Below are 16,391 nucleotides of genomic sequence, written 5' to 3' on the forward strand. Positions count from 1 at the left end.
TTGTGAAGAAATACCCTCCCCGTCACTCTGACCTTCACTTGGGTCAGCCCACATGACCTCTGTTCCTCACTGCTCCTCTTGGATCAGGCTGGTCCATCAGGTGACCTGACAAGATAAAATTCCTAGGGGGAGCGGAGAGCTCGCTCTCTTCCTTCCGATGGTCATCTGCAAACTACAAGGAAAGACTCAAGTTACTTGCTCAAAGTGCATTTTGACTTCCTCATCCAACCCTTGCCCTCCTCCCACCCCCATCAATAAAGGTGCTGGTTTATAGCCTGTATTTTTGGGCAGCAAGAGAGTGCTTGGCCAGCACAGTTTGTCTTTTTATTTTCCCTCAATTCTTCCTGATGCTATCGTGGGATGCCTTGGGTTGAAAGAAGCAACCAGAAATATTACTGTGGGCAAAGCACCACCTAGATTCGTGGGGTCTGTGTGCCCTGGGCTGCACAGAGCTCTGCCAGAGACCAGTGCCTGCGTGGTGGCAGTGTTATCTGAGGCTTGCGGGGCTTCCCCAGGAAGCAGGACAGCCAGCTGAAGGCTGCCCAAGGGAGACCCTTGAAGTCATGTTTTGAGTTTGGCACAGATAGGCGGGTATCTCTGTGTAGTTGCACCCCATACTGTGCCACCACATGTTGTGGCAGCTGTGGGATCCCTCAGACTGCTGTCTGAAAGGCATAACTTGGTAGGAGGAAGCATAGTCACTTAAAACCTTTGAGCAAATAAGTCTCTGATTTGGCATCGGCTTAGCTAGAATGGCCGATAATTATGCCAAAGTGTCCACAGAGGATCTGCTGTGGAAACGGACTCAGAGGGGCCTCCCTGCCCACGAGGTCCATAAGAGAAAGGACTTGATTAGGTCCCTGTGGGTCAACAATCAAGCCTGGGATCCTCCCATTCCAGTTGTGTGGGAGTGCAGCCGAAGCAGCCCTTTCCCTTGGCGGTTTGAGAAGGAGCCTTGAGGAGCTGGAACTGCTCAAGGACCAGTACTGCATCCAAGCCCTAGAGCTAGAAACCCAGGCAGTGCAGTGCAAGCATGAGGCTGAACAACACTAGGAAGAGTTAGAAGCCCAAGAGGCACAGCACAAGCATGAGATTGAGATACTTCAGTTGAGGTGAGAACTTAAAGCTTAGGAGGCACAGTGCAAGCGTGAGGCTGAGCTGCTCTTAATATGACCCCCCAAGGAGTTTGGGGCCCAGTAGTGAGAGTCATTCCTCAAATGGGTGGAGGGAGCCAAAACTGAAGCCAAAGATTAGTAAGGTCCTGGTCCTTATGATGCTAGATTAGTTCTATTTCAGGTGCCCTTGGGAGATTAAACCTAGTCAGGGATAAGGAGCCCAAGTCAGCCAGTGACACTGCTGACATTGCTGATAAGCTATTGGTAAATCAGAAGGGGCTGGACAGAAAGCTTCCCTACTTTGGGAAGGACCTGAAAGAGTTCCAAAAGCGGGGGAAGGGAGAACCAGTCCCTAAATGGGAGAGTGGGGTCCTCTGTGCGGAGCGCAGGGTGGCCCCAGATCTGGTCACTCCACCCAGATTGCAGCTGCTTGCCATGGCCCATGATCTACCCTATGTTGGTCACCTGGCCATGGGCTGGATTCGCCAGTGGCTGCTGGCATGCCTTTATTGGCCCAGGTTAGCCCAGCATGTGATGGACTATTGTAGATGTTATGAGACATGCCAGGAGATGGGCAAGAGCGGGCATAAGAGAAAAGCTCCCCTGCAGCCCCTCCCTATCATTGATCAGGCCTTCCAAAGAGAGGGGATAGACATTGTGGGCCATCTGAGGCATAAGACTCAGAGAGGGAAGCAATATATTTTAACTTCTGTGGATTTTGCGATGCAGTACCTGGAGACAATTGCCCTAACCTCCATGAAGGCCCCCATGGTCACTGACACCCTTACAAAGATCTTTTTCTGGTTGGCTTTCTAGTTCAAGATCTTGACTAACAAGGGTGGGAACTTCCTGGTAGAGGTGATGGAGTGCCTGTGGAAGTGCTGTGGGGTTAAACACCTCAAGACCACAGCCTATCACCCACAGACCTATGGGCTAGTAGAGAGGTTCAATGAAACCCTGAAGGGCATGCTGAAGCCCTATGTAGACTCTCACACCCCAGCAACTGGGATGAGAAGCTTCCACATCTGCTCTTTGCTTACAGGGAGGTGCCTCAGGAGTCTACTGGGTTCTCACCCATTGAGTTGATGTTTGGGAGGTGCGTTAGGGGCCCTCCTGATCTTGTGAAACAAGAGTGAGAAGGGAAGATCTCCTCCAAAATATCAGTGGTAGCGTATGTGCTAGGCTTTCGCCAAAAGCTGGTTGACATGATGAAGGTGGTGCAAGACTCCTTGACCCAGACCCGGGCCCAGGAGAAGCAGAGTGTCTGGTACAACAAGGGGGGGTCGCCTACATACCTTGAAGCCGAGGGATACGGTTATGGTTTTCCTGCTGTTAAAGTCAGACAAGCTTCAGACAGCTTGGGAAGGTCTTCATATCATCCAGGACAAGCTGGCTGACGTGACTTATGTTGTTGCTGCAAATAAGTCAAGTAAAAAGCCTAAGATGGAGCGTGTAAACATGCTCAAACCTTACGATGATAGGAATGATGCCATATTTTGGATGTCCTCTGCTGATGAATCCCCTGAGGAACAGGATGAGTTGGTCCCATGTGCTGATTAGGAGGAGAAGGCAGAGGTGGTGCACAAGGAGTCCTTGGCAATCTTTTGGGCACTGAACAAGCTGAGGCCCCATTTGTGGGAACAGAAGTTCACAGTCCTAACAGACCATACCCCACTTTAATGGCTGCAGACAATGCACAAAACCAATGCCAAGCTTCAAAGGTGGGCATGACAGCTTCAGGAGTTCAACATGAAAGTGGAACACATAAAGGGATGCCCGAATGTGGTGGTGGGCTCGCTATCTGGAAAAGATTCTGGGTAACAGGCAGGAAACTGCAGGAGCATCCCAAACCCTAGGCTGGCAGGGTTCTCAACAAAGCAGGAGAAATGGCTGTAGATTCCCCAAGGGAGACCCTCGAAGTGAGGTTTTGGGCCTGGCACAGAGAGGCCCACGTCTCTGCATAGTAGCACACCCAACTGTGCCATCACACCAATGCTCTTCTAAGGTCACTTCCAGCCCCTTCTTAGGAAACTAAGAAACTATGAAAAGGGACATATAAACCAGCGAAACATTAAAGCACTCCAAATGATTATCACAGGCACAATCTGCTGTAGCAAATAACACGTGCGCTGTTCTTCGGTGCAATGTACTGCTGTTAGAAATCGATTGTTATGGTGTCAGTACTATGTCAGCTGTTGGGGTGTTTGCAGAGTGATCTGCTATCACCAGACTTAGCTGGAATTACTCGTGTAATCTGACTTCCTGGAGGTCCTCCCCTGAGGAGGGTCAACCTCAGAGTATAAAAGCAGCCAAGTTATGTTCAACAGCTCAGCATCTGCAGCAGTCTCTGTAGAAACAGAAGGATGAAGGTCTTGGTGGTTCTCTGTGCTCTTTTTGCCCTCTCTGAAGGCTTTAGCAGGTAAGTTGCTCTATGACTGCTTCTGCTTCATGTGCTGCTGCTAACCAGTTTATAAAATAATCTCATGGTTCCTTCTGGCTCCCGGAACATTTAATCTAACATGAGAGGGATAGGAAATGTAAAATGCTTAAACATGGGAAAGAGAAAAGATCTCTTTTCAGATGAGGTCTGGGAAGAGATGGGAAGTTATGAGAGGGACAAGGCCACTCCAAATGGAGAAGACGCTTGTGTTGGCCATGGTGAGACTATACCCACGCTTGATAAGCAGAGGAGTATTTCAGTCCATTTAAAATGTTGATTCCATCAGCCAAATAAGGAAACCCATTGCGAATGCCATGGGAGTTGATGGCTTTAATGCAAACTGTTTCCCTTAGGCCCAGTGCACAAGAAAAGTCTGTTGAAGGGCATTAGTGATTGGGGATCTTGGCTGTTGTTTTTTCTTGCACACAAGGATACCTTTGCAGAAAGGGAAGACACCGAGGAAACTCCTGCTGGAAAAGGGCTTGCTGGAAGACTTCCTGAAGCAGCACCACTATGACATCAGCACCAAATATGCACGCTCGTCTGGTTCCCAGGGGGTCTCTGAGCCACTCTTGAACTACTTTGATGTGAGTTTATGCTCTGGTACAATAGATTTGCTTTAGGGAGGGAGGTACATTATGGTTGCGTTACAGGTTTCCTTGGGATCCCAAGACTGTTGTATTGGATGGGTAGCTCAGCCTGTCAATATAGACCGAAGCCTCTATCACCACATTTTCTCACATACAAAATGCCCTGGAATAAAATATGTACCCTGATATAGAAAAGGCAGATTGAAGGGAAAAGAAGATCTTCCCTTGTAACAAGTAATTGAATAGCAGCAGCGGAGGGGCCCGGCCTGCTCATTGTTCTGCTCCCTGTGGGTGCAGGTTTTACTTTCATTTCTGCTCAGTAACGGGCAGAAACGGCTCTTACTGTATTTCCTTCATAAGCCACGCTATGATTTCCAGTGCTAGGTGCATGTTGTATGCAAGACAATTTGGTATGTGTGTGTCTTACCCGAACAGACAGAGTCTACGGAGCGAGCTACACTGGAACCCCCCAGTGCAAGTGTAGCCTGTGCCAGCTGGGGCATGAGGGTGCTACAGTGTGGGCACTGCCTGCCAACTAGCCCTGTACTGTAGCGACCTTGTGCCCCAGCCAGCCTCTCTGCAGCACACTGAGCCAGGGCAGAGCAGCTCCCGGCTGGCAGGCTGACTGGCAGGAGATGTGGCACCCCAGCTCAGTTTGCTGCGGTATTGGATGCACATGTAAATGCTCACCTGTCAAACCTGAGACAGTTGCAGGTGTACAGCCTCGGTGCTTAGGAGCTTTCAAGTCACTAACAGCAGCACCCCCAGCATTCAGGCACACACAGTATGATGGAGCAGCTAAGAAGGGGCTTGCCCATTGAACAGTTTGGACTAGGTATCTAAAGTGAGATGCTTAGGTCCTTTATTGGCTCTGGCCCTTGGTGCTTATTCCTGTGAGCATTTCACATGCCTGGAGTGAAGTATTGTCCATGTAGAGGTCACACATGTATGCATAACTAACTGCGGAGAATCACTGTTGTCTCTCTTACCTGAACAGACAGAGTACTATGGAACAATCTACATCGGGACCCCCCCTCAGGAGTTCACTGTTGTATTTGATACCGGTTCATCCAACCTCTGGGTTCCCTCCATCACCTGCCAGGCCTGCCGTAAGTAACTGAATGCTTCCTCCCCCATCTACGCTACTCCTTTAATATGGTGTGATGGAACAGATTGTGTGAGAGACCCTATCTTTTTCAGTCTGGAGACCTGGCTTTAATGCCCATTTCACAGCTAACTCCCAGTGTGACCCTCTGCCACTGGTTCTCAATCTTTTTAGGCTCAAGGAATCCCACAACAGGCTCAAGATGCTCCTCACAAAATACCAGCTCTTACTTTTCATGCATTTTTTTGACTACAGAAAAATACTAGAGCAATTCATCTTTTGCAAATAACTTAGATCTTAGAAAGGGTTATTACATTAAATTTAGTACTTCCAATGCAAGGTACTAAATAAATGCACAGGTACTAAATTTCCTAACGTGCATTAAATTTAGTACTTTCAATGTGAGGTAGTAAATAAATGCCCATTAGTCTGCCCTGATGCACAGTACCAAATGTATGTGTTAAGTGATGCTTAATGCACAGTAGTTTATTTATTGCATGTTAGTGTAATTGCATGGGTTTTTATGTGACACTTTAATGCACAGTAAAATAGGCTACAGTGCCTGAAGCACACATGTAGGCGCACCCACTGGTTAAGACCTAGGGAACCACACAGCAGGAGCAGGGGTCTGAAAGAATCACTTCTCACTTGCCCTGAGACACTGCCCACAACTGTAGCCAGCTGTGTGTCTGAGCTGGGTCCCCCTTGTCATGAGAAAGGAGGAATGACTGTCAGAGTGGAGTCAGTGAAGCCTCTGGACCTTGTGCTTTAACAAACTTGCACTACTTGAGACCAAAGTGGCTTCCCAGGAAAGCTGAAGGGTGGCCACTTGAGGATGTTTTTGGCAGAGGTGAGGGCTTGTTTCCTAGATGATATGGGGATGGGACAAAGATTTCTATGGGACTGGCTGGGCTATTGCTGAATGGCCATCTTAATGCTACCAAGGTTTGAGCTGTATAGTTATCAGTGGGCCAAGATTCAAAATCTGTGATAGTCATCTCCTGAGCTCGTCTTAAATTGGTGAGTTAATGTTTGTAAGAGTGGGGACTTGGTTACCATATCAATACACAAATGCTAATATAGGTTGGGAAAGGGGACTCCAAATCTGAAAACTCTTATGCATAAGAACAGTCTCTTGAATTTCAACAAGACTAACTAGGTGTTTAGGAACAGGGACTGAAATTTGGATATAGCAAAGTCCTCTAGGCAGGCTTGCTTTCATCTGCACAGTATTATCTCCATGCCTGTCTTGTTCTTCTCTTGCTGTAGTGGCTTTTCCTATTTTCAGAGATGTCAGAGGCTAAGGCACAGAGAAAAGTGGCAATTTTTGTCCGATACAATCACAGAAAGCAGCCTATAACCATGACCAAACACATGTGCATGGCCACAGACAGCTGCTAAAATGGCTGATTGGGCAAATATTTAAACCCTTATTGCATAAGGGATCAAATGAAGACATTTCAAAAGGGAGTGTCTTCTGTAACTTCTGTCTGTGCTGCCTCCCAGCCTGCTTTCAGAATGGGACAGAGGAAGGGGTGGGGCAGGGGGAGTTCAGTCTAGGATTATTTCAGCCCCTGCTGGAGGGTGGGGTGGGTGTCTTGGAGCCCCCCTAAGGCTGGGTAACCCTTGAATGAGCTCCCTCTGCCCCCTTTCTCCCCTCCCATTGTGAAAGAGGCACAGGCTGGGAGGAAGAGGGGCCGTTGCCAGTGGAAATCAGGTGCAGGCTGCAGCCAGAAACTAGATTCCCTTCCCCCCAGAGCCAACAGTGAACTTGTATTTGGTTTGTGGGGATTGTTGTAACTTAGAACATTTCTTGCATATTATTCTCGCTTACACTGCCCATCTGCCTGCACCCTCAGACTCAAAACCCTGCTGACAAAGATTTCCAGTGTAACCTTGGGTGAATCACTTATCCCCTTTTCGTCCCCAAAAGACTAACAGCTCTACCCTGCCCTTCCCCAGAGGGAACTTATGAGTAAAAATGCATTAAAGACTGTGAGGTACTACCATATTACGACGTTTTACAACATGCCCTGGAATAATATTCACCTTGTCTTTGGGAAGGCAAAAATGAAGAAAACAAGATTTCCAGGATTATGGATTCATAAGTCTGTAAAAGGCTGTGACACAAGTAGTAGCTATCAGACAGCTATACTGGTAGAAGAAAAGATAGCTTGCTTAATGGATGGAAATGAAGACCATTAAAGAGAGAGAGAGAGAAAGAGAGAGATGAGCATTAACCTCTGTTGAGTGAAGAACAATGAACCATTAAATCAATTGACTCCCTTACCTGCCTGAAAGGAAATTTCAGTGCTGCAGCTGGGCAGTTGATGTTGGAGTATAAATCAGAGCAGGGGGCTTCTACTTCAGGCAGAAATCCAGCTTCCCTCCTTAATATACACACCCTGATTTGCAGGAGGTGGGGAGAGGTGTTTGATGCAAGAAGAACATGCTATGTGGACAGAGGCCAAAGAAATACCTTAGATATTACTAAGTGCTTATTATCATTGATTACACTAAACAGTTACGTGCTGAGCTTTATCCTCTTCTTTATAGTAGGGCTGGATGCTGATGCTTTTTCTAAATACTCTTTTGCAGAAAATCACCGGAGGTTTGATCCGTCAAAATCCTCCACCTACAAGAGCGCAGGAACCAACATATCCATTCTGTATGATACAGGCAGCATGGATGGGGTTGTGGGATCTGATACAGTGCTAGTAAGTACTAATGCAGCAGAAAGGATATAGCCCTCCCTAAGCCCTCCCCATTATTTCAGTGATTCACAAACGGGGTGGTGCTGTGCCCACTTACTCTCTGGAGGAGACAGTAAATGGCAAGTCTCTCAGTAAAGCTACTTACTCCCTGGCTGATATGCAAACAATGAAACAGGCTTGGCTGTACCATTGGGCACCACCGCACAGACCCTCAAAGGGACTTAGGTGCGTAACTCCTGGCTAAAAGGTGGGACATAGGCACACTTCCCCAGGGACACATGCCATAGGTCATGCTGTTTCCAAAAATGTCTCCTCTTCACAGGGGGTTACTTTGCCTCTGCATAATACCCTTTTTGGGGATGCAGCTCTATGTCTAGGGGCAGACATTCAAAAAGCCTACACCTATATTGATTTAATCTTTGCAGGTTTGTTTAAACTTCAAAGCTTGAACTGATTTAGAGGTGCATAAACATTCCCTTTTCATTCCTGCACATGCCTGCAGTGGCTCAGGCTAGAAGCTCGGGGGTGCTAGGCTAGCCCTGGCTTTTCTTTCAGTGTTGAGCTGAGGAGGGCCTGGTCAGGCCGCAGCAGGATGCTCTGATTAAGGAGAGGTTCCCCCTTGCTCCCCAGGAGCCCAGCAGAAAGTTGATAACACAGTGTTTACCAGCCCTTTAAGAAAACAAAAGCTTCTTTCATTAGTTCAAGCTCTTCTTAAACAACTTAAGTATAAGGTCTGTCCTTAGCCTACAAGCTCATCTCTTGCTCACCGATGGGGTTACAACAGCCAGCTGCCATCTGCCCAGCCCATAGACCCATGCAGAATATACTCACAGCACAAGTATTGCCTCTTTCACACCCCATGGGAGCGCTGGTTTCTTTGTCTCCCTTCTTATATAGCTCTTCACAGAGGTGGTGCCAGAAGTGAGTGGACAAACAGTTGTAAAGGCCATCCACCCAGTGCTAAACCAGCATCTTTGCAATTAGGGGGAAGGGGCCATTCTGCGAGCACATTGTGTACTCTGCCACCCCCCAGAGCCCTGCCAGTCTGTCTTTTCTGCAGTGAATATCTCCAGTGAATTCCCCAACACATTTTCAGGCATTGTGAGTTTTGAGTACTTTGAGGAGCGTATTCATAACCAGCTGTCTCAAGCAAGCTGCTCACAGTAGGCGCTGTGACTGTGTCTGGTCCCTCAGTGGTAGGGGAGATAGCTTGACTGGTCAGGTATTCTTTCAAATACCCATCACCTCAGTGGTTTTCTGGTCAGATAAGGAGCTAAAGAACTGATCCATCTCCTTCCCAGGTCTCTTCCATCATCGACACCAACCAGCAGTTAGCACTGAGCACCAGCGAGCCAGGAGACTTTTTCACTTACACCAGTTTTGATGGTGTCCTGGGCCTGGCCTATCCAGATGCAGCTGTTGGTGGACTTACTCCTGTCTTTGATAATATGATGAACCAGAACTTGGTGCAGCAGGATGTGTTTTCAGTGTACCTCAGTAGGTAAGTATCTTTCTAAAGATGAAAGTGATGCATTTCCATAGGAGGGTGGTGGAAAATCCTGGACCAAATTCCTCCACTTGCTTGATGCTGTTGTTAGCTCCATTTTATAAATGTGAAGTTGCAGGCATGGCGAGGTGCAATGACTTGCCTACGGCCACCATCACCAGTGGTAGAACCAGGAGTAGAGCCCTGCTCTCCCACCCACTGGGTTGGAGCTTTTTTTTTAACAAGCACCAGGAGCTTGGGCGAGTGAGGCAGACATTGCTGGGGCTGGGAGACCAGGCAGGGGATGGGCCTGGCTGATTCGGAGATTTGGCAGGAGCCGAATCCCCAAATCAGATTCAGACACATTGAATCGGGACAGTGATTCGAATCACCAAATTGAATCACTGTCCCCCGAATCGGCCAAATCCGAATCCAAAGCAAACACTAACCACTTCGCAATGGCCTAGTGATTACAGTGCTAGCCTGATTTCCATCCTGGCCTGACTTGCTATGGGACCTGGGGCAAAACAATCTTCTTCTGTGTGCCTTTGGTTCTTGCTCTATAAAATGGAGATACTGCTGTTGAAAGTGCTCTCAGGTCCCTAGTGCAAAGTATCCTAGGAGAGCTAATTTATTCACTAGTTGTTGTGATGTGTGATCGGTCACCAAAGTCACACTCTGCTGCCCCTGCTACATGACTTAAAAGAATTTTAAACAGAAGAATAGCAAATGGTGAAAAAGGAGTGATGGTCTTGCTGGTGGGAACATTCTTAAATTGATCATTTCTCTGAAATGTTTCAGTTAGAAACAAATGCACATTTTTTCCTGTTTTTTGAAAGAAAGCAATTATTATTAGGAATGGTTCATTGCTGAGACTGTACCTCTTTGGCAAAGGGACTGTCCTTTTTAGTTTCTGTGTTTCTATATCACCTAACACATTGGTATTTCAAGTAATTATACGCATTTGTCATTTTTAGAAACCAAACTGGTAGTGTGATCATTTTGGGGGGAATTGATGAATCTTACTGTACTGGCCCTATCCAATGGATCCCTGTCTCTTACCAGAGCTATTGGCAGATCTCAATCGACAGGTATGTAACACACAAAGGTGATTAAATAACTATGATGGTCTTTGGTACACTTGCACAGTTGCAAATATAAACCCAAAAGTCATTTTTCCTGCATTAATACCTAAATCATGTTGACTTTAGGAGTCAGGACATCAGTGGTGTCTAACCCCTTTGGCCCTAAGGTAAATCCTACTAGGTGCTAAATGTATCCTTGGGTACCTAAATACCTTTGTAAATTTGGCCCCAGGCCCCATCTGCCTGGAACTTAGGAAAAGAATCTGTGTCCAAACTTGGCACTTTCTAGCTCGGTGACCTTGATGATGTCACTTCACCTCCCTATGGACATTCACAGTAATCACTATAACGATCTTCTGCTATCATCTCCATTCTGCATATGTGGTACGACAGACAAGGCACACATAAGTTTGGACTGGGGTGTGAGCCGTCAGTCCAAGAAGACATACTAGAGCAGGAGGTACCGTAAAGAGCACTGAGTTTAAGCAGGGCATCAGTCATGGGCAGCCATTTGTCTCAGGAGACCATGGGCATTGCACCCTTGATAGGTTACTGGGTACCACCACAGCTTCTGGAGTGACTGAGGAGTCCGATAAGTGATAGGCAGATCCTCCAGCAAGGTGCACATACAAACTTGGTTGAGCTTGCACTGGCATGCCGAGTACTAGCCTGTGATGTCTCTTCTCCAGCTCTTCATTGACCCACGCCATCTTGAAGCGATGTAGTCCCTGCTTCACGGCAGCTTTCCACTCACAGTGGTCTGAAGCAACTGATTCCCAAACTGGGTATCAGCCTGAGTCCAAAGCATCAAAACGGAGTTGTAATGAGATCAGGGCCAAAGAAGGGCCTTGGTTGTACCAGCAAGTCCAAGCCAAGGACAGGACCACTCAGGAACAGGCAGGACAGGAACACCAGTCCAAGATGGGTTCAGGCAGGCATAAAAGTAGAGACAGACAGGACATAGAGAAGGATCCGGGCAGGAGAGGCACAGGTTCAGGCAGTGCAAAGTACTAGCAGGAACAAGGCAGAGATTTAGATGAGGCAAGATTCAGGATCTAGGAGAAAGCAAGCAGTCACGCAGGACAGCCCAGACAACACTCTCCCAGTTGGTCTGAGCTTACGTAGGCCAGTGTGGGTGGGACCTCTTCCTGTGGGCCCTGGGGATCACACAGTCAGGGCCCTGATCACCTCCAGCTGGAGTTTGGATCTGGATCAGCCCCAGCTGAGCGTGGGCTCATTCCAGATCCTCAACTTGTATGAACTGTCATAGTTCAGTTAGCCTAAAGGAGCTGGACTGGGATCTGGGCCAGTTTTTGTTGGGACTATTGCAAACCTTAGAGGGTGTGGGAAGGCTCCTCTTGACTTCAGTGGGCTTTGGATTGCACGTTTCATGCTATGGCAGTTGACTGTATGGAGGCCAGGCTCCTGGAGTCCTTGTCCAGGCAGAAGTCAGGATGAAGTCAATGAGAGCTGGCTTGTGTAAGGACAGTGCATTTACTGAGTCAGCCACTCCAGGCCTGAGCCTGAGCAAATAATGCTGTTTATTCTGTTGTCAAGGTCAAACATTTTACAGCCTTCTCTGCATTCTTACCATTTCAAGTTCAAGCACCTTATTTATGTTTTCACTCATTCAGCATCATTGTGAACGGCAAGGTGATCGCCTGTGAATCTGGCTGCCAAGCTATTGTTGATACCGGCACTTCTCTCTTGGTTGGGTCCTCACCAGATATCAGCAGCATACAGAAAGTGATTGGAGCTATTCCGGTACCGTATGGCCTGGTAAGAGTCCTTCATTGAGCCTGTTGTCACACCGTACCCTGCACTCAAAGGGTTTGAGTCCCTGGGGCATTGCCAGCAGATCCTGCAGGCTCTGTCTGACTCCACTTCCTGAGCTTTGGCTTTACTAGTAATTCAGAAAAAGCAACAATGCAAAAGCCTCAGGGTCCTGGTTGGTCCTAGGGTTCCCTGTGGTTGGTCCTAGGGACCTTCTCTATTCTTGTTCCCTACTTCCTATGGGTCCAAAGAAATACTTTCTCTCATATGGGGGCCCTAGCAGCAAAATGATTTGTATGTTTTACTACAGCTCCAAAGACATGAGTTTGAACCCAGATCCAGACTTTGACCCAACTGTATTTGCAGTCTAATTGGTTGTGGGGAGGCAAAAGGCCACATAACTCCCCAGTGTGCAGTTGGCTACCAAATCTGGCATGCACTAGCCCAACATGGCCATTAGGGTTGAGCACACCTTTGATTTATTCTAGATTAAGGCTTTAGGTATGGGGAAAAAAACCCTATTTCATTACACCATGAAATGCCTTAAATATCATAGGGGTTACATCAACTTAACTAGAGGAGAAAATTCATCATAAAACAGCTTTGGGTACTATCCTGGCTGACTCCAGGGCTTGACATTTGTGAGAGGGGGAGGACAGCGGGCTGGGAGCTCTGGATTTATATTATTACAACTGTTATATCAATAGTTAATTTTTGTTTTTGGGATTATCAGTCCTTAATCTTGGACTGGATCAGTCAGGATGATACTTGGGAAATGGTCTGGTTTGGTAATCCATGGAATTAACAAACAGAAAGTGGGCATTTATCAAGGCTTTCATACATATGAATCAATAATCATGTCAGATGTGGTTGAATGATCTCTGGAGAAAACCAATGCTGTCTTCAACCAAATGCCTGCCTAATTTATAGCCAAAACAACCTAAATCCAAACTCTACCTAGTTCCATCTATTTCTCAGCAGTGACAATGGGACCAAATTAAGTCTTGCTACTCCTTCGGTTTCCATAATTTACTCTTCTCAAAGCATTCAGCCACGACTTCTTGTTACAAATACAGGATTCCAGAGTGGTCACCCATCCAAGTACTACCCACACCCCAGACCACTTAGCTTCGGAGACTGCCTGTCTACTCTCTTTTGTCTTGTAAATGACTGTGTTGTTTCTTTCCTAATTGGATTCTCATTTTTTTTTTTGGTCTTGTATAGTATAAGGTCAACTGCAATGACATTCCTAGCATGCCTGATGTCATCTTTGTAATGAATGGGACCCAGTTCCCTCTGCCTCCTTCAGCCTACACTGAGCAGGTATGATATAGAGCCTTTCTTCATGGGACACAATAGCACGATGGGGCACAGCTAAATGGACTGGGTTCAGTCTCAGCTCAGCTGCCCCCTCCCATTGCACAACTGCTCAGGGGGAAGGGCTTGGGAAGCAGAGCAAGAAGCATGCTCATGGGAAGGCTTTGGGGATAAGGAGTTAGTAACCTGATCCAAGGCCTACTGAAATAAGTAGAAAGACTGACATTAGGAGGGTTTGTATCAGGTTTGCTAGGGGAGGTCTGAAGTACAGCCTGAGGAGTGTATTAGCAGTATCTTATGTAAGAAAGGAAGCAGAGTTGTTCTGCTCAGCTCAGTGATGATGAGGCATCAGTAGGGGTGTTGTGTCTAGGTCTGCACATTGTACTTCAAGAAGACAAGCTGCACAGAGTCCAGACGAGAGCAACAAACACCCTAAGAGGACACAGGACCTATGGGGAAAACTTGAAAGAAGTGGGCTTTTGTAGTTTAGCAAAGAGGGGACAGCTCTTCAATATGCAAGAGGATGGTATTAGGAGGTTCTTCAGGGAGGGAGGACAAGAAAGAATTGGTATAATTCAAAGACAAGAAGATTTGAGCTAGATATTTGGAAATATTCTCTAACTAAAAATGTGCACTAGAACAGGCTACTGAGAGATGCTGTGGGAGCTCCTTCATTTAAGGTTTTAAGAATGGGTTAGACAAACATCCATTGAGGCTAGCCTTCATCTAGGTTTACCCTGCCTTGGGGCAGAAGGTTGACTTAATGATCTCTTGATGTTGTACTCTACTATATTTTTAAGGCTCTAAATCCGTGCTGGTGCTCCAGCCACAATGGCTCTGCCAGCTCACTAGATCAGGGGTTGGCAACCTATGGCCTGTGGGCTACAATCGACCTGTGGAGCTACGGGAACCTGCCCGTGGAGCTGGGGGGCTTTGGTGGGATTCTGATGGCGGAGGGGCTTTGCCCATGCCATGGCCAGGCAGCGGGAGCTTCCCCTGCACCACAGCAAGGGGAAGAACGTATTGTCAGCAGCCAGGTCCTAGCACCAGCCTGTGTCAAACCCAAGCTGGGTCATTCCAGCCGGCTGCAAAAGAATATTGCCAATTGCTGCTCTAGTCGGAGCCAGTGACAGGATTTTGCTCTGTAAAATTTGACTTCATAAAGGTGTTGGGAATTACAGTAAATGAACCAACTTCTCTGGAAGCAAATAAGACTTCCTAACCAATGATTTTAATGTTTGTTTGTTTGTTTGTTTGTTTGTTTGTTTGTCAAAATCTAGGATGGCCAAGAAGATTGCTCTAGTATTTTGCAGGAGACAGATAGCTACCTGTGGATCTTGGGAGATGTATTCATCAGGGAGTACTTCAGCGTCTTTGACAGGAAAAACAACCGGGTTGGTCTGGCCAAGTCTGTTTAGACATCACCCAGCAGCAGCTGCTACAATCCATCCTGCAATCAATTTACCGTTACTATATTTTGGTGTTGAAGAGGAGGCTGGACAAGCACCTCATTGAGCTCAGTTGAGCCCAATTACCTCCTGCCCGTGGCAGGGGACCAGACTTGATGATCTTACAGGTCCCTTCTGGTCCTTCTTTGTATGATTGTATGATTCTATTTTACTACATAGTAAAATCTTAGTAGCATGTGATTATATGCATTGGTCTGGTGTACAGTTGATAACATTCTTATAGAAAAATAAAGAAAACTGGAATGATTCATAATTGTTTGACCCCACATTCATTTGCATACAAAATAAACTACAAAACACTTCCCAGTTAAATCTGCTAAACATACCCCCGCCTCCCCCACATGTCATGTTATATTACCCTTACTCTTCCTACCATACTCTATAAATAATTCTACCAAAGACTTTAAACTAGATCCTCAGTGGGTGCACCCTGCCATTACTCTACTGAAATGAATGCTGCTATGTGGCTCTTATTACGTGAGAAGCTGTCCCTTACTTGGTTGTTACTATTGCCGCAGTATCTGAGCACCTCATGACAACACCACCCTTGTGAGACAGGGCAGTGCCATCACTCCCAACCCAGACACCTGAAGTAGATGTTCTTAATGCCTAGAGAAGAGCCAGTTTGCATTGAGGAAATGGCTAGCCCAGGGTAAAACTGCCACACATGATCAGTCTACCAGAGTAACTTCTGCAAGTCCATAGGTACTACTCAATAGGGCTGTGCAAGCCTTCGGACCCTGCTTCGACTGAAGCGCTGGCTTTGTTAGGCTTTCTGACGCGGTTTGGAGCTTCCAAAGTGCTTCAGAGCCACTTCGGAGATCCGGCCATAGGGTATAATGGGGAATCAATGAAATATCTATAACTGTTGTTTTTTGTCTGATTTGGATGAAATTTGCAGGAGTGGTAGCCTCTGCTGAGAGTATGAAGCTTACTCAAGGAGATCAGTGCAGGGGTTCAGGGGGAACTGCACCCCAAATTTCTGAAAGCAAAACTCATGTCACATCTACGTGTTACAACACAGCGGGGTCAAAACTGCAGGGGTGGTAGCTCTTACTGAGGCCACAAAGCCTGCCAAGTTTCAAGGAGATAAGTGCAGGGGTTTGGGGGGAACTGCCCCTCAAGCTGCGGACAAGCAAACCTCATGCCATGGGTGACCCTGTGCGTGTTAAGGCGCAGCGGGGTGACAGCTGCAGGGATGGCGGCCCCTGCTGTGGCCACAACTCCTGCCAGCTGTGGAGGAGATCAGTGCAGGGCTTCTGGGTTCTGCAGCCCTGCACCTCTGGCTGCTGACAGA

General features: G+C 47.1%; 1 protein-coding gene across 1 annotated transcript; it reads left to right on the forward strand.

Annotated features, from left to right (window-relative positions):
• The first annotated feature begins 3,478 nt into the window (after positions 1–3,478).
• LOC102570248 (embryonic pepsinogen-like) lies at positions 3,479–15,043 on the forward strand. The gene is made up of 9 exons (XM_006266204.2): positions 3,479–3,534; positions 3,986–4,142; positions 5,143–5,254; positions 7,849–7,967; positions 9,266–9,465; positions 10,428–10,541; positions 12,170–12,314; positions 13,533–13,631; positions 14,906–15,043. Exons 1-9 carry the CDS (start codon positions 3,479–3,481, stop codon positions 15,041–15,043), a joined length of 1,140 nt encoding a protein of 379 aa, XP_006266266.2.
• The last annotated feature ends 1,348 nt before the right edge of the window (positions 15,044–16,391 follow it).

The sequence above is a fragment of the Alligator mississippiensis genome, chromosome 14 (assembly GCF_030867095.1).
Source record: "Alligator mississippiensis isolate rAllMis1 chromosome 14, rAllMis1, whole genome shotgun sequence".
In the NCBI taxonomy this organism is placed as follows: Eukaryota; Metazoa; Chordata; order Crocodylia; family Alligatoridae; genus Alligator; species Alligator mississippiensis.

What these genes read in the sequence shown, in the direction of transcription:
- LOC102570248 (XM_006266204.2), top strand. Translation starts at nt 3,479, where the DNA reads ATGAAGGTCTTGGTGGTTCTCTGTGCTCTTTTTGCCCTCTCTGAAGGC. An exon ending in TGGGATCTGATACAGTGCTA is followed by an intron (nt 7,968 to 9,265) that starts GTAAGTACTAAT and finishes TCTCCTTCCCAG; the next exon opens with GTCTCTTCCATCATCGACAC. An exon ending in TGGCAGATCTCAATCGACAG is followed by an intron (nt 10,542 to 12,169) that starts GTATGTAACACA and finishes TCACTCATTCAG; the next exon opens with CATCATTGTGAACGGCAAGG.